We start from the raw sequence: 18,383 nt of genomic DNA, 5'->3' as shown, positions 1-18,383 counted from the left end.
GTAATTATCTGAATCACTTAATCATGTGTAATGGTCTTTTTGAATACAGCATATAATGGTTATATGGTTAGCTTAAATTCAGATAGCTTGTCTCATCTGTTTCTGAAAACTTGCCCTACAAATGATTTTCAAAACAACAATTGTCTAATCAATTAAATCTTTCTAACAAGGGAATGAAGCACTGAATCACCTGAACTAGAAGAACATAAAACCTAATGTATTTCTTGCCTAGTGAGAACTAGGCAAGGCGCAGTGGTTAAATGCAGCACTGCAGGCTACTGCTAGATCAGCAGGTCAGCGGTTCAAATCTCACCGGCTCAGGGTTGACTCAGCCTTCCATCCTTCCGAGGTGGGTAAAATGAGGACCCAGATTGTTGGGGGCAATATGCTGACTCTCTGTAAACCGCTTAGAGAGGCCTGAAAGGCCTATGAAGCGGTATATAAGTCTACTGCTATTGCTATTGCTATTCTGTTACAATTGACCATACTTCCATAGAACAACAAATGTCTAAATTGCAAGAGCCTCTGCACTTAATAACATATTCCTGTTATATTGTATTCTGCATCTCAAAGTGACTTAATGTGCTTCTTGGCACCTTTCATTTGACAGGCAGGAAAAAACTCATTTCCTTTGGGTTTAAATGTCAGCTGATGAGAAGAATGATGGAGGATGAATGAGTGCTAATTACAGCTAATTATAGACTGACTAATCTTTCCTGGTATTAAAACTACTATGATAGAAGGGTGTTTGTTATTGTTTTCTTTCACATTTTTCTCCTAATTGTTCAGTAGATGCCATTTGATGTGATTACTAAAATTTTCTAGACTGCTTTTACAATCTATATCAGAATTAGATTTTGGGCTGGAATTATTTTAGAAAACAAGTGATTATGTGTTCCTGGTAAATACCAATAACTATTAACATATCTGGATTTAAATTTTTATTAGTACATTCCTATTGTTTCATACTATTTAGAAATGACTACACTAAAATACCTGGAAATTTCAGGACTAATACTATTGGAATTTTACAGTAATTTGCTTCCAATAAAAATCAATTAATGGATGTATTAATATACAATTGCTTATGAATTTACTACTACTGTCTGTCTTCCTAATTTTCCTTAACTAATTCTAATATAAATATGAATATGGTAGACTTACATAGTGATGAGTTATCTACTTGAAAAAATATGAATTCCTAATGGTTGATCTGTATTCGTAAATTCCTTGGAATACGTATCAATGGCTTTTTCACATAAACAATTAATTTTAGTCTCAAGTATTGTGACAGTTGGATTTGAAAAAGGGCCTTGGATATGTGTTTTTAAAGATAAGGAATACTATCTGACCTCTATTAATTTAGGATAGTAATTATGGATTGCAATTTTAATTACATTACTTTTCTATGTCTAGAAAAGGAAATATTAATTTAGGAGAGTAATTATGGATTGCAGTTCTAATTACATTTCTTTGTCTAGAAGAGGAAATATTCTTATTATTGAACAAATGACCTTTTTAAATCAATTTAACTTCACTATTCATCAAATACAGCTGCTGAGAACAGAAAAACAAATTATTTTACTTATTTTTCTGAATTTCTAAACTGCCCTTCTTCAAAAGGGGGGGTTCTTATTTTATTAACATTTTATGCTTTTTAATGGCCAGTCACATTAAATGTCCTCAAATTTAAAACATAATTTTAAGAATAAAGAACACTCTCATATAGTTATAGTTATGTTTCAATTCATGTTTTAATTAACCTGTTGTCCAGTATTTAGCAATCTATAGGTATTTGAGTGTCTATCTACCATTACACTTTTCAGTTAACTACTGTACTGTATAATACTGTTTTTACAATATTGTTTTTGATTTGGGCTTTAAAGGAAGAATAGTTAAAGATTCAATTCTTAATGCAATTGGAGAAAATGTTTTTACTGTGTCTATTTCTATTTTATTCAAAAAGGTTAAAATACAAACTCCAAAAAATCTTTAAAAAGAACAAAACCCTCACAAACCAATCAAGGCGCTAAAAAAGGAAAAGGTGCATCAAAAAACCCCGAACACATTTACACATATTACCACCACTACCCTACTTGACTACTGTTTAATATATTACTACAACATTGATTCTTGGGAATCAATTGGAAAAAATGTTAAGTGCTTGTAGATCTTGGGATTTTCAGTTGTACTTTTCAACATTTAAAGTTTCAATTAAAAATAAATGTTCAAAAATGTCTTTCCCCCCTAGATTTAGACCTATTTGGGGTGGTGGGTGGTGGAAAGCTTTGCTTTAAATACTAATTAGCATATCTGGGTCATTTATTCAATGCCGATAATTATCACAAAAGAATAGTACAATATAATTGAAGAATTTTGTCTCAAACATAATAACTAGGCTATTCAACTAAACACCCTTAATCTATGAGCTATGACAACAAATAGGATTAACTGAACTGAGCTCCAGGTTCTTTAGCATTAGAAAAAAAGTGAATATGATTCTGAAAGCAACTCACAAATGCTCTAGTATGAAAATATCTTTGAAGAAAAATATAGACGTCAGTCAATAGAAGCTGATAAAGCACCGTGTTGTCTTCCTTTTGAACATCGGAGCTTCACCTTTTTATCCAGTTGCTTTTTATTTGAGAATTCCGAGGACGCTTTTTAATAAAAACTACACTTCCCATAAACCTTCGAACCGTCCGAATTGTTCTTGCATGCGTAGTAAAATCTTTTAGGCACTGGTTAAATCAAATGGCCAATCTGCGGAACCCTTCATGCCTCTAGCCAATCGGAAGGCTGTTGCTATCATGGTGGTGTTATTTTTAGAACTGCGTGCGCTTCTACGCCTTGCAGGCTGTTCTTCCGAGTTCTCTGCTTGCGTCTGAAGTTACGTTGACGAGGATGATGCACCGGCGCACTGGTGAGAAAATAGTCCCTAATCATGCGCATTCACAGTTCAGCCAAGGGAAACGTACTCCATGAATAGTTAAAATGCCATCTGACAGCCGTGTCTTGTGAGGTTTTGTTTAGGGGATGTGAGGTGATTCGCATATTCTTCAGCATTTGTGGGACGAAAATAAGCAGCAAAATATGTGAGATTAAATATGCGGGCTGCGGACTTTAAGCGGAGGAGTAAGCGAGAAGATCGGAGGCCTAGGCGCAACCTTTATGCTCCGACAATGTATTGTTTTGAAGAGGTCCGCGAGCGGCAAGAGCGCAAACGACAAAGTTGAGGGATCATCGAAACGAAGACGCTTAACTACCTGCCTTAAAATTAAACTGATCGACTGGGAAACGCACACACATTGCGCTTCGGTAAACGTTGCGAGTTTTTGTAGGCCATACGGCTGTGTCCCACTCTCTGTGCCAGCTGAGACGGCCCTTCCGCCGTGGAGGAGGCAAAAGTTGAACACTACCCTCCCCACATACGGACTATCACCAGCCCTTCTCTAAGGGAAAGTTCAACGTCTGCTTCAGGTCTTTATTAAGAAAGTTGAGGCCTCCACAAAATAGGATGTGTTACCATCAAACACTCAGCAAGCAGCCAGTGGTTACTAGAGTACTCTTGGATTTTGCCTTGTCTCTTTGAAAAATTAACAATGGCAAGTTTAGGAAGGTCTGTTGGGACTGGCTTCAGGCAGGGATAAAACAGGCATAGTTTTTTTCCTGATATGGACACACAGGTAGTCCCCGACTTCCATTTGTTTACTGACAATTCGACGATAGCAAAAGTAATGACTTAGAATGCACACTCACGATGGTTGCAGCACCCCCATCGTCGTGTGGGCAAAAATTGAGACATTGGCCATGTCCTGGGGTCATGTGATCACCTTTTGTGACCTAACAAAAGTCAGTGGGGAAGCTAGATTCACTCAACAGCTGCATTGACTTTCTTAACAATTGTGGCAAGAAAGATCATAAAATGGGGCAAAGCTTACTTAACTGTCTGCTTAGCAATGGAAATTTTGGGTTCAATTATGGTTGCAAGTCTAGGATTACCTTTATCTGTATAAAGGTATATCTGTATATTGTTCAAACGGGTGTCCCTTTTCTGCAGAACTTTTTCAGAAATAGGGTAAAAGTAGGGTTTGCTTATAGGTGTTTGTCATATGCAGATATCAGAAACCGAGGAAGGTTTTGGAAAAACTTGAAATTCTATACAATATTGGCTACATTGTAGGAGGAGAGTTATAGTAACAAAAACTCTGACTTTTACCTTTTATTAAGAAGCATAAGACTGTTTCAAAGCCATACATGTGGGTACCGTATTTTTTGGAGTATAAGATGCACCAAGGTTTGAAGAGGCAAATTTTTTAAAAAAATTTTTTTTGCACTCTGCAGACCTCCCAAAAATGGCACATTTTTTGCCAAATAGGCCCTTTTTGTTAAAAAAGGGCATGCATAGCCTTTAGGAGGCTTATAGAGTGCTCTTGGGGGCTGGGGAGGCAAAATTGAGCAAAAAACACCCTGTTTTTTGCTCATTTCTACCCTCCCCAGCCCCCAGGAGCACTCTGGAAGCCGCCTAAAGGCTATGCACAGCCATTTTGCAAAGGGAGTGGGGTTTCAGGAGGCCAAAAATGCTGTATTCAGTGTATAAGATGCACCCAGATTTTCATACTTTTTTTTAGGGGAAAAATTTGCATCTTATACTCCAAAAAATACAGTAATTTTTCTTTGGCCAGGTAACTAACAGGCACTGGTCCATGAAAAGAACAATGATCATTATGATTGATAAAGAATATTTGTAGCTCAGGTTTGAAATGAGGGGTCCTTGGTGCTCTATGAATTTGGATTTTCTCCCCCAACTAGGTATCATATCATATTTCATTGGGTAATGCAAGAAAACAACCAAGCTCACACAGCACCAAGAACCCTTTATTATGACTGAATTAAGCCACTTGCTTCTGTTTGGAGTCTTATTTTATCATTTAAAATAATCTTAATACTAATATATTAAGAGAAATGGGAGGAGAAATACTTTTGGAAGTTAGGATCAGTAAATTATATTTAGGAATAACCTGCTCTAGGAACTTGAATAATTCTATTAGGAAGTAATTCTATTTGCAATTGCAATTCTAGTATGTACATCGTGATCTATCTTGCATATATTTAGTACAATAGCATGCTATCTTTTTGCATTGTTGCTTAAATTTCTGAGACATCATTTAAGGATCTAAATATGAATAGATAACAAGAGTAGCTGAAAGAATGTTTTATATTTAAGACTGCAGTTTATTAATGAGGCAGCCTTCTGCAACCCTTCATTCAAATGCATTTGTGTATTAAGATCAGCCTTCAGAAGATTGCATTTTATATGCAAGGCAGTGGGAAGTTTCCATAGTATTTGTGTGTCTAATGCAGGGTTGTTTTTGACCAATTCTATCCCATCAGGAGTAAACTCTGCTGTCCTCACATTTCCTAAATTTTAACCTACCATCTGTCTATTTGTTTCATTAGAGAAAATGGAAAATAAAGACTTTCTGTGGTGCTAATGTGTCTTCATTAAAAGTGAATTGTAGAGTCTTGGTTTTCATTTGAGACACTAATACAGAACCGGCAGCTGTGGTTACTTCTGATGAAATAACTTACAGGTGGTCCAACTATTCTACTAAGTTATTGGAACCGTAGTAATGGGATCTAATCTATATTAAATGATACTAATGCAAAAAAAATGACTAGTAGAATTACAGTATGAAGGGGCTAAATTCAATAACACATAGTACCCCCAAAAATTGCTGTTAGCGACAGATAGATTTTCTTTTCCGATCAACTTACAAACATTTGCAACAAGAGCGAAGCGCACGCTACGGCACATCGCGAGTTAAATAGAAACCGACGTTGGGGAAGTAGTTCCGGCCCGCCCTCCCTCTCCTCCCCTTCCTTGTCCTTTGCAAGTCGCATCACCATGGGTGTGGAAGAGAATATCCTTGCGCAGGGTTGCTAAGGGTGAAACTTTTCATTTACTTTGCTCACTTTGGGCCAGGGAGAGGGTGGCTTCAGGTTTCCCGCGGAGGGAGGAAAGTAAGGAAAGAAGGGGGCTCTCCAATCAATATCCTCTCACCCCACTTCTGATTTGGCCTATAGAGGGGGGAGAAGTTATCGAAATAGCATCCGCACGGTTTAAAAATATATATCGAATATACCACATCAGCGCTTTGTGAAAAAGAAACTCCCTAAAATATCTGGAAAGAAAAAGAAGCCACCAAACCACCTTTCCTGGTGCTGAAGGAAAAAAAGGAAAAAGGAAAAAAAAAAGTAAGTAAATGCTTATGGCTAGAGAGGGAGAGGGTGGGCACAATCGAAGAGTATTCCCTATAGTTATACTATTTACATTTGTTTGAAGAATGCCTTTTTGACCAAGTTTGCCGTCTCGACACCCTTTCCTATTCAAGCTTGCTTTTCTCCGCTGCTCCTTTAAAGGGCGATTTCACCCTTTTTTAAGGGGCCTCTTTCAGAAGCCGCCGCTCTTCCGAGTCGGGGGTTCTGAGAAGTCATGTCGGGGTTCCTTCTCCGCCCGTTTCCCCCCTCCCCTCCCCGGTTCCCTAGGGGAGAACAGCTCTGCCTTTACAAGACCTTCCCTTCTAGTAATATTGTTTCCCTTGGAACATTGCTGATATTATAGTATTAGTTCGAAGGGCGAGGAAGTCTGAAAACCATTTGGCTTGAACGACTGAAGACTCCAGTTCACCATTTTGTCTTCGTTCATTTTATTGGAATCGTGACCCGACTATTAAAATAAATTCCTATAAAACGGATTTTGGTTAAAAGAGAACATACTGCGGACGAGCTTGTAGTCTTCGCTTTTTCTGTTAAGCATAGGAAAATGGTAGTGGATATCAAATAATGGAGGAGGTGGAGCGAAGGGGGCACAATGGAAAGTCGGGGGGTCGAGCACGGGAGTTTATTTCGTTCCCTTTAGCTTAATCCGGATCAATGGCCAGAGCGGCTTTGTCTAAAAAGTGGTTCCTTCCCTTTTATACTCGAATTTTCTCTCACCGCCGCCTCCTTATGATCTCGTTTGTCACAAACACAGACCTCGGGAAAAATAAGATGCGGGTTCCCCCCCCCCCCACCTCCGTCCGAAGGCTTAAGACGGGTAAACTTGTTCTTCCTTCTCAATGGGTTTTTTTTAATTAAAAAAAAGGCTGGGTTAGGAGCCGGAGAGGCTCGGTGAAATGAAATAGCCGTAGTCGTTGCTACAGCAATACTTTCTGGGTATCAAAAACGCACTTTCCGGCTTCCATCGGCCCTGTTCGTGAGGTAAATTAGACTCGGCATTTTCCTTCCACAAAGAGATCCTGGGGCCTAATCAGCGCCTTGGACTCCGCGCAACCTGGGATTATTTGTTTTTCCGCAAAAGGGAGATGCGGCGATGACCTTTTCAGCCCTCGGTTAAGCAGTTTGCTTTTAAAAGCAAACTCGGCCAGCCTTCCGAAAGGACTAGGGCTGTTCCGGGTTTCTTCCAGGGAGAAGGTCAGGTCTCAATAACCTTCACTCGGGCACGGACTCTTTTTTCCCCCCGCCTGCTTTCGGTGGACTTCGAAGGTGTGTTTATACGATTCCCCTTAAGGAGCACGAAAGGGACTTAGGCCCACAAGTGTATCTTTGACACTTGCATGGGCGAAACGGAAGCCTCCGCGAGAGGTCCGGCAAAATAGCTCTCTTGCTCTGTGGTGAAAATGGCAAAGCGGCTTCTCTTCTCCCAGGAAGATTACACCTCAAAACTTGCCCTGGCTCCGCGTGTAAAAGCTTGGAGAGAGCGGGTGTGGGGGTGTCTTAGGAAAAGGGTCCATCCTGGGTCCCCTTTCTAGGTAGGCAGGGTTGCGCTGGGGGTTGGGTAGATCTCTTATGTGCCTCCAGCAAAGGAGGAATGAAAGAGTCAGGGGCGTAGGCGCTCCTGCGCTTTTCCGAGTGCCTGAGATTTCCTCAGCCGGCCTCCCCTCCTGCTCCATACGCTTTCCCGCACACAGCAGAGAAAGAGGGCGAGGAGAAATCGGCGATTGTAGCTGAAACGCGAAATGGCAAGAGGGAGAGCGGGGGGGGGGGGGGGTTGAGCAACAGAGCGCAAAGAGCGCATGCGCCATGGAAAATTTTACACGGCTTAGCTGAGCAGGCGCTCGCCTGGGCCAGCTTTGGCGCAAAGCAAATGGAGAAGGGTAGTTAAAAGACAAAGTAGGTCACTTACTCGGGCGTTCCATTTTGTAACAGATGCTGAATTCATGAGGTAGTACGGCTTCGGAGACACCCGAATTGGGAGGAGGCCAAGAAACTGTTCGCAGAGGTAGGGTCATTAGGGAGGCTTCATCAGCGAATGTTGGCAACTGCCCTTAAGGAGGTAGGGGGAGGGGCAGGCAAGAAAGCCGCTCGAGACCTTTTGGGGCGGAGGGGGGGGAGGTCCCTAGGGGAAAACACTACATCCACTTCGCACGTGTGCGGAGGGTTAGGAAGGAGTTAGTTGGTGATTTGTCCATATAACCCTACGGGGGCAACGGATTTTGACAGAGGAAATACTAGGTTGGGCAGTTGTGGTTCGAGAATGTTTCTAGGATTCGCCCGTCTGTTCTTCCTTCGTCTTTAAAGCAAATACCTTGCGTTTCTGTAAACAGCGGATTGGTGTGTAAGCATACATAACAGATTAATCAGGAATTCAGATTTTTTAATTGGTCAGTGTGGCTTTTATTTTTTAAAGTATTTATGATCATCAGCCTAACAGCCACTCTAGATAATTAACATTTTTAAAAAAGTTCTCTAGTATTCTATGTTTAAAGTATTTTACTCGATACTCTATGACTAGGCAACTATACACTCCTCCCAAAGAAATAACTATATTTTAATGCTTATATGCAAAATAATTGAGTAATATTGATTACAATCTCATGGAGATTATTTAATTTGTTGTCTCATGGATATAATTGCCACAGGCAGAATAATTGCAATTATATTTTGTATTCTCAAGATAATTGGTTATTTTGAAATAACTTGGATTTTATTATTGAAGCTCTATAGAAAAAAAATCCAAAGATTTAATTCTGTTATTAGTCTCTGAAGTTGTCTCACTTGTTTCCAAATTAATAATTTTAAGGATTAAAAATTCTAATGAATGCAAGTATACTTTGCTAATAATTAAAGCTATGGTATTATTTTTCAGATCTTTTTCAAAAAATTTCTGTACCAAATTTGGAGGATTCTTTTGTATTTAGTAAATTTTTGTTCTGATTCTATAATTTCAATATACTAAAATGTACAATATTGTGGAGGTCTTTCAAAAAGATTTCTTGGTACTTTTAGTCTGATGAGAAACCTATTCCAGAAAAATTCAAAGCAAAATAAAACATCCTTGAATAGAAACATAATGCCAAGTGATTTGGGCTGATTTGACTTTCTGCCTGTTACTTGATCTAATTACTATTAATAGATCATTGTGTAGGTCATTATTTCTTATTTCTTGGGTTTCAAGACCATTAGATTTAAAAAAAGATTGGGTAATTTACAGTTTTTTTTAAAAAGATGCTGTTTTTAAAAAAGGCACCTAGCATGTCTACATTAGAACAAAATGGATATCTTTAGGTCCAAATGTTGCTGTTCTCATTACATTTATTTGGCAGTAAGCCCCTTTGAATCTAGAGGGACTTAAGCCTAATTATTTAGAAGTGAGCTGAAGGTGATTTGCCTCCTGTCCTTGAGAAAGTGGTAGTATTTTCTGAATAACATTTTTTATTTTTGTATGTTTCTTTACGATGATTGGCTGATTAGGATAAATCTTTAGTCATAAATTATGGTATGCATGTTGAAGACCCTAGCCTGTGAAAAAACCTTTCACAGTCATGTTACTTTCCTAAATGTTCTAGTTTCTCAAAATAATAATTTAACAGTAACACAAAGGCAAACCATTTTGTATACTTGAGCTTATGCATTAGTCGGTCTTGCCTCCCAAATTAAATAGGCATATTCAAATAGTTTTGGTACAGCTTATAGTCTAGTTGCTCCTGGAATACACCATTTGCACCCTTCTGTTAAGGAAAGTCAATGGGAAATCAGATTCACTTAACAATCATTTTACTAACTTTGTAACTGTAATGATTCTCTTAACAACTGTGGCAAGAAAGGTAAAATGGGGCAAAATTCACTTAACTGTCTTCCTTAAAATGGAAGTTTTGGGCTCAATTGTAGTCATAAATCCAGGACTACATGTGTGCTTGAAGAATAGAACTTTTAAAATCTTGTATTTATGCTCCCATTTACATTTTGATGCAAAGCTCTGCTTTATATTTTAAGAGATTTGCTGGGTTAAAACAAAGACCTGTTTTCTCTAATATCTTAATTTCCCATAATGACTTAACTAGATACCTATGGAAAGTCCACAAACAGGATATGAGGGCGGTCTTCTTCTCATTGGTTCACAGCAGCTGATAATCAGAGGTATGCTTCATGTTAACCTGGAGATAGCAAATAACCTTCTCAATTTAATAGCCATTTATCATTTTATTCTTCGTAAATTTATTCCCTTTGGCAATCTCTAGGTATTAAATATTTTAATCATTGAAAGAGGAGGATTTATTGCCAATCCTTCTATCTCTTTCCAACAAATGTATAGTTCCCATACATATCTGCTCCTTAAATAACAGAAGGTCAATATGAAAGAAATGACACTGGAGCATGCATCCTTATCTAATTTTCACAAATTGAACTGACATTTGAAGGGTGCTGTCTCAGATTACTATTTTGTGAGAAATTCCATAGTTTAATTACCGTAAGAGATTATGGTTTATTAAATACATCACTTTGTCCTTTTGCCACACCATATGCTTTCAAGTATTGGTACACAAATGCAGTTGCAATTAGAAATGGCAAATATGCTGTCACAAATGTCTAAGATTGAGGCTATGACTGAAAAAAGATAATAATTTTTCTTCCTGTTCCTCAGTGGGAATGCTGTTCTAGTCCCAGGTTTCCAATGGGCTCCTAGCTTATGAATAGCCAATAGTTTATCAGAATACTTGCCATAAACCACCACGTTTTGTAGTGCATCATTGAAATTCAACTCTATTATTAGGAGCCAAGGTGGCGCAGTGGTTAAATGCAGCACTGCAGGCTACTGCTAGATCAGCAGTTCAGCGGTTCAAATCTCACCGGCTCAGGGTTGACTCAGCCTTCCATCCTTCCGAGGTGGGTAAAATGAGGACCCAGATTGTTGGGGGCAATATGCTGACTCTCTGTAAACCGCTTAGAGAGGGCTGAAAGCCCTATGAAGCGGTATATAAGTCTACTGCTATTGCTATTCATTTTTTGAATATTTTATGGACCAAAGCAGGCTGTTGAATAAGGTGCCAATTAAAAACTGGATCTGTTACATTGCAGGTAAATTGATGATACATACAATCCTCAATTTAAATAATCATATATATCTTTTCTAGGCACTTAAGAGTATTATTGGACAGAGTTAACAATGTGGATTGGAGCATTATTGAGAGAGCAAATCATTTGGTAGTGCAACCCTCCTAAAAGAAGAGAAGTTTGGTTAAGAATTTTTTAAACTTGTCTGCATGCCACACAGAAAACGTTAAAAGCAGCATTAGATGCTTGCATCTTTACAAGTTATAGTTTAATTGAACATTCCTGGGGCTAGTAGTTACTTGTTAATTCCTCTCCAATATTATTTTTTGTTCATATGAAATGATGCTAAGGAAATGTTTCAAATATTTAATTGTTTGCTATTAAAACAATAGGGATGGGAGGCATCATAATTTGCTTCTCAGTTTATCTCCTTGTTCAATAAATGTACTGAACTGCTATATCTAGTAGCTTAAAATGAAATTTAAATGTAACCATGATTGTTATATTTAGTATCAGATATTCAGAAGGTAGGTCTATCAACACATCAACATACCATAAATTGGGTGGTTGTGGTAAATGTGCTTATTTATATCATTTGTATCTGTACAGAACATACTGTTCTAATGTTAAATACTGTGAGTGTCTGAAGATACCAAGTATCTAGACAGACAGACAGACAGACAGACGCACAAATGAGAGGGGGGAGGGGGAGAAAGAGAGAGAAAGAGAGATCAGTGCAGTCATTGAGTGTTGTGACATACAAGTTTAATGTTTAGATAGAAAAATCAATCAGTGCAGTCATTGGATGTCATGACATACAAGTTTAACATTTTATTGTTATGAAACAATGTTTCCACGCTATTTTGAAGAAAAAGAGAAATTGGGTAAAAACTTACAAAATGAAATTAAGCAGTTCAGTATTTATTTATATTTCTTATTTCTTAACTGCTCATCTCTCTCAGACAGGCTCTGGGCAGTGTACAATGTAATAAATAAATGCAGACCAAATATAGCATGTATATAGGCTAAGATACATATTTCTTGGAAGCAATAATTAGATCCAGATTGAGTTATTTATTTAGAAGATTTATATGGCTGCCTACTCACTCTGTGACCCTGGGCGGCTTACAAATAACAGTGATTACATGACTAGAGCTATAGTTTTCAGATCATGAGAAACAGCATTCCCAATTCTTTTCTGTTCAAATCAGCTCTTAGAAGACTTGCATATACTTTTTGGAGCTGCATTTTAAGAAGTATACAGATAAACTGGAATGTGTTCAAATGAAGTAAAACAATAACAATGTTGTGGAAAACAAGTCATCAAAATTATGATGAATGCTTAGGCAGTGCATCATAGATTTGAACTAAATCATTTTAAAAGACTCTTCAGTATAGTAAAGTTATATATTCACACATGCATATGTAAATATATAGATTTGCATGTATATAATGTGCAGGCACTCTAAAACTTTACTGAATATGCTGTACTATGTTAAGTTTCTATTAGAGGACATGGCAATATTGTATATTACAATCAGCACATTTTATTCTTTTACAGATACCCTGGCTTTCAAAATCTCACATAAATAACACTTGGCACATGAGAAAAAGTGACTTAATTTTTTTAAATAACTTTGGAGACAACCCAAAAGAAAAAAAAATATTGTGCCAGTTTATACACTCAAGACAGTAGTTACTTTCTGGTTTCTAAATCACTTTTATGTCCCAGTTCAAAACAAATCTTTAAAATTATTTAAACAAAGCTGTACATTAGATTGGAAAATCAATTCCTTAGTATCTTAAAATCCCATGTAAAAACTTGATTTGTCCACCTTAACAATCGCTCTGAAATTACATACAATTTTATATATAGCAATTGCTTTAGCAATTGCCTTTTGAACTGTTTTAAAACAGAACTATTGCTCTGCAATAATATTAAATATACCATACTAACTGCTTTTCTTCCTTTTCTCTTTTTCCAGGATTGTTTGGAGCTAAAATCCATTTATGGTTGCATCCTTTGTCTATTTTTAATATACTGCCCTAATTTGCTTGCTGTAAAGGGAGTATGCATCTAGAGATCAAAGTTGCTCTGAACTTCATCATCTCATATTTGTACAACAAGCTTCCACGGAGGCGAGCTGACCTGTTTGGTGAAGAGCTAGAGAGGCTGCTAAAGAAGAAATATGAAGGTCACTGGTATCCAGAGAAACCTTTGAAAGGCTCTGGTTACCGTTGTGTTCATATTGGAGAAACTGTAGACCCAGTAGTGGAAATGGCAGCCAAACGGAGTGGACTTGCTGTAGAGGATGTGCGAGCCAATGTTCCCGAAGAACTTAGTGTTTGGATTGATCCTTTTGAGGTTTCTTACCAAATTGGTGAGAAAGGGTCAGTCAAGGTCCTCTATCTGGATGACAGTGAGGGCTGCAGTGCAGCTGAGTTAGACAAGGAGATCAAGAGCAGTTTCAATCCCGATGCACAGGTGTTTGTACCTATTGGAAGCCAGGACAATTCCTTGTCTAATTCTCCATCACCATCTTTTGGTCAATCACCTAGCCCTACATTCATCCCAAGATCTGCTCAGCCAATTACTTTTACCACTGCTACATTTGCTGCCACAAAGTTTGGCTCAACTAAAATGAAGAAAGGCGGAGGAGCTGGAGCAAGCACCAATGGTACAGTGGTTCCACAGCAGCCACAACGTTTGGTCCGTTCACCCACCAATAGCCTGCTGAAGCACAAAGGCCTTTCCCTGTCTATGCATTCTCTGAACTTCATCGGGGGCAGCCCAGCCCCTCAGTCTCAACTCTCCCCCAATGCCAAGGAGTTTGTTTACAATGGTGGATCACCAGGAGCCAGCAGCCTCTTCTTCGATAGCGTAGCCACTGAAACCCAGGCTGGTGGCGTTCCTCCTGAATCACAGTTCAGTGCCAGTAGTGGCAGCAGCTTTGACATGGCTCAGGTTTTTGGTGGAAGCACCAACAGCCTTTTCCTGGAGAAGACACCCTTTGTGGAAGGACTCAGCTACAATCTGAATGCCATGCAGTATCCCAATCAGTCGTTCCAGCCAGTGGTTTTGGCCAACTGACCATCATATGAGTATTCTGGGGAAAACCACTTCCAAAAAAAAAAAACCTGAGAGAAAAATAATTAAGAAATATTTGAAATCTTATAAATATAACTTCTTGGAAAGAGATGAAACTTCTTGTGTCATGCCAGGGAGCGCTGCTGAAGCACTGATTCTTTTTAAAACTTGTATTCTGTGCTTTTTCCTACCTATTGTTGTATGTTTAATGAAAGAGGCTATCCTTCTTGGCCCAGCAGTGGTTGGAACCAGAGTTACTTTATTTAATCTCCCATGCTGCTCATTGGAACTGGTCTTCAAATATGCTTGCTGTAAGGATGGCCTTGTTCAGATGCTGTCATGTTCTTCATACCCAGATGTCTTGAATTTTCTCAGTTTTTCAGGTGGCCTAGGATAGGGATGGGAAATGATTAGATACCTCTGGATGTGTAACATCTCAGGCACTTCCTGGAGAGACTTGTGGTTTGTTTTCATATATATATGAGCAGCATAGATGGTGGGATAAATTAGTTAAATTTCTTAGATTTTATAATCCTAGAACAGAAAACAAAGTTTATCGTATGCTAACTGGTGATGACAGGGTCTTGCAGTGAAAATATTATTTCCCTGGAAATTCCTCTATCTAGAGGATAATGTGACATCTGGGACAGTATTTTGCCTCATGCTTCCTACAAGCCTCTTTTCTTCTCTAGTCTTCTTAAAAGCTAGATTGTGGTGGATTTTAGAGAAGCTGGTCCCGTTTGCTAATAATATGACAAATAAATAGAGCTCTATATGAAAATTCTTCTGACCTGTGAAAAAGAATTATCCTTGTATATTGCACTCATTCAAGAGTAAGGGTGAATGTTGGTTTTTTTGGTGTTTTGTGCCTGAGCAACATCTGTTGATGTTTCTCTGGCTTAATCAGTTGGAAACTTTGCCAGGTTCTAAGCTCTTCTGATTGGTAGCTGATCATTTGATTACTAGTTCTCATAGAAAAGATGGTTCTCCTACTTTCAAATATTATAAGCACTACTTTTGACAGGGATGAAGGAGTTATTGTATAGGCTATTCTCTGAATGGATGGTAAGAGGGTTTGCACTTTGAATTTCACATCTCCTAGGACTTTTGACCAAAAATGTTACATTTTTCATTTGAAAGGAATCAGGTATTCTTGTATAGAAGAGCGCCTCATATACCTGTTCCAGCTTGAAGTTGTTCCATCTCAAAGCTCTGCATCAGGGATGAAGTGGGCTTGCCATAGAATATCCAAGTGATTTGAATGTGAAGAAAGTGTTCACTGATAGAAATATAGAGTCTGTCCTTCCTTATTATTGTTGGTGAGCTAGCAATCCCAATTGTATTCCGTATTTCTCCTTGTCAGCAGGAAAGGATGCCAGGAAGAAATAGACAATAGTGGCCTTCTAATTTTGAGTTTTTTTGCAAACCAATTGACAGAATTTGCCTTAGATAGGAAACCTTCCCCATCTATGCCTTATGGAATGATTATGAGCCCCAGAATTTACCTAGCCATGGTAACGTAAGCAATCTTTTTAATGAGTTAAATGAGTGAGCAGTGAAGATAGGAAGAGGAAACTGACTGGTATCCTATTTAGGCAGTTTTACATCCTCCACTTTATGCTCTCTTCTATAGCTCAGTTTGGTTGTATTAAATCTTGCTTCTTCTGCCAACTTCTCTGGCAAAGTCTTGTCAAATAGATAAGCTAAAATATGTTTTTCTAGAGCCTGACCTTTTAAGTTTCCCTTCCCCACTCCCTCAACCTAAATTAAGGATTCTTTGCTAGAATATATACAAGCCTTAACTTCCAGATGCACCTAACCCCCAGAGAAGGGTAACTATTTTTAATGTGTTCAATATCATGGGTGTAGTTATGGGAAATGTTTCCTGCCTAGGCATATTGTGGGATTGATCTGTAGGATATTTTAATATGCCCCTAAAGTGAGTCCTTTCTTTGTTTCCTCCCCTTTCATGGGACGAGGAAAGAAGACACAAAGTATATTGAGCACTCTGCCTGTTTTCTGATGCACTCAGTGGATGAAGAGGGAAAGTACACAGTAATGATAGGGCTGAAACGTTAAACCTGAACAACACTATTACAAAGTGTTCAGCTTTACGCTTGTTCATGCTTTTCCCTAAAAGTACCACTGCCACCCACTTGTGGAGTGTATTGTAATGTAGACTGCCTAGTTATTACACTGGACTTGAACCACATCTTCCTCCCTGGTAGAGACTACCCACCCAGCATAATCTCCTCTTGTTAATTTATTCCTGTAGCAGAGAAGGATACCACAAACCCACCTTTAGGGATTTATATGCATACCCTTCTAAGGTTTAGAATAATAGGGATGAAGTCTCACTTAGCACCTGCAATTTGCAATGTTTGACACTGCTTTATTATACTCTTGCTTTTGGAAAAGAAGTCTACATGCACAAGGAAGAAAGGTGGAGGGACCAACCTCTATTTCCTAAAGAAACACATAATGAACACATAACTGTGCTTCAGAAGCATTTCCAGTGCTGACAACAATGAAACTCACAGCCTCTTTTTCGGTCTTGTCTCAAGAGTTAGATGTTTGGCTTCAATTTTATTTTTAAGACCTGCACTAATTTACCTGGTTTCATAGGAAGAAAAAAGAATTTTTTTAACTTTTATTTTTATGGGTTTGTGTTAATTTTTTGTTGTCTGTTTATATTGAATAATTTGCTACATTTGTAAAATGTAAGAGGTATATATAATATATGTATATTTCTAACGTACAAAATGAAACTTTTCTTTTCAAAAATTTTTCTTAGAGGAGAGAAAAATATTTTTTCAGGAAAATTTTAAAAAAGCAGCAGTGAAAGCTCCCTTTCCCCTTGTTTCCCTCCTTCCTGACCCTTTTTGAAGAGTGAATCAACAACATGTGATCTAAAGTGAACGGATGAACACAAAGAGGACATAATTATGTATGTTTTTTAATGCAGAGGTCCATGCTGTTCTTGTTCGTCTCTTTGGTTTTCTTGTTTTTGTTTTGTTTTTTACAGGCAGAGGGCCATTGAGTAGGGATTCAGAGGGGGTGGGGTTCTGGTTTCTTTTTTTCTCTAGCAAAGGAGGAATACAATCAGCGTTTTGTATTCAGAATGTTGTGCAATATTTTGGAACAGGACATTGGCATGTCTAAAGATTTAGTTAAAAACAACAAAGGTTGATCAAATCTGTACAGTTTCTATTGTTCCAGATTTTTTTAAGTTTGTATTAAAAGCATGATACATAATAGCTTCTTGTCCTGTTGTTTCTACAAGCACATAATGTTTAAGGATAAAGAACAAGACTTTCTTTTTTGATTTGAAAATTGACATGATTCCACATAAGACCGTGGTACACAGGATTGTGGAAAGCCTGGAGGAAAAAAACATGGCTCTTTCTTTGAGATGTTCTCCTGAATAAATGAGGTCTAGTTTTAATATCCCCAAGTTGGGTTTGTTTCTGTTAATTAAGCTAAAATCAATAGCTCTGAAGTAAAATTAATTTATGACTAAAGTTTTGCAATGGCATAGTTTAAAAGAGGTCAAAACATTATGTACATAACCTATATTTGTCTCAAATATGTCTTTTTTAACAGGGCGACTGTTTACACGCAACTACGTTCCACCGAGTTTATCAGAGTAAAAATTTAGGGAATTGTACTTCATTACTGGGGCACTGGCCCCAGGAAAGATCTCACTGGTATCATTTTGATTAGCACAATATGGTCTTCTAGGATTAGTTCATTTTGACTGCTCAAATGGCTCATTTTTGTTTTGCCTGCTAAAACACTGTGCTTCTTAATTCCAACTTTTGTAATCCAGTGAGCATCTTCAGAAGTGTACATCTTATTGGCTTCTATACTTTCATGGAATTATTGCTGGATTTTATGCCTTTCATGGGGCGCAGAGATTGAACTGACATTCTGACCTCTGTGTGGTATCCACATTCTG

General features: G+C 38.1%; 1 protein-coding gene across 1 annotated transcript; it reads left to right on the top strand.

Annotated features, from left to right (window-relative positions):
* The first annotated feature begins 5,957 nt into the window (after positions 1-5,957).
* Positions 5,958-17,682, top strand: TOB2 (transducer of ERBB2, 2). The gene is made up of 4 exons (XM_032220826.1): positions 5,958-6,258; positions 8,212-8,284; positions 10,347-10,422; positions 13,323-17,682. Exon 4 carries the CDS (start codon positions 13,409-13,411, stop codon positions 14,426-14,428), a length of 1,020 nt encoding a protein of 339 aa, XP_032076717.1. The 5' UTR covers positions 5,958-6,258; positions 8,212-8,284; positions 10,347-10,422; positions 13,323-13,408; the 3' UTR covers positions 14,429-17,682.
* The last annotated feature ends 701 nt before the right edge of the window (positions 17,683-18,383 follow it).

The sequence above is a fragment of the Thamnophis elegans genome, chromosome 7 (assembly GCF_009769535.1).
Source record: "Thamnophis elegans isolate rThaEle1 chromosome 7, rThaEle1.pri, whole genome shotgun sequence".
Taxonomy (NCBI): domain Eukaryota; kingdom Metazoa; phylum Chordata; class Lepidosauria; order Squamata; family Colubridae; genus Thamnophis; species Thamnophis elegans.
The sequence above is the reverse complement of the archived record's forward strand: the minus strand, read 5'-3'. Positions and strand labels throughout refer to the sequence as shown.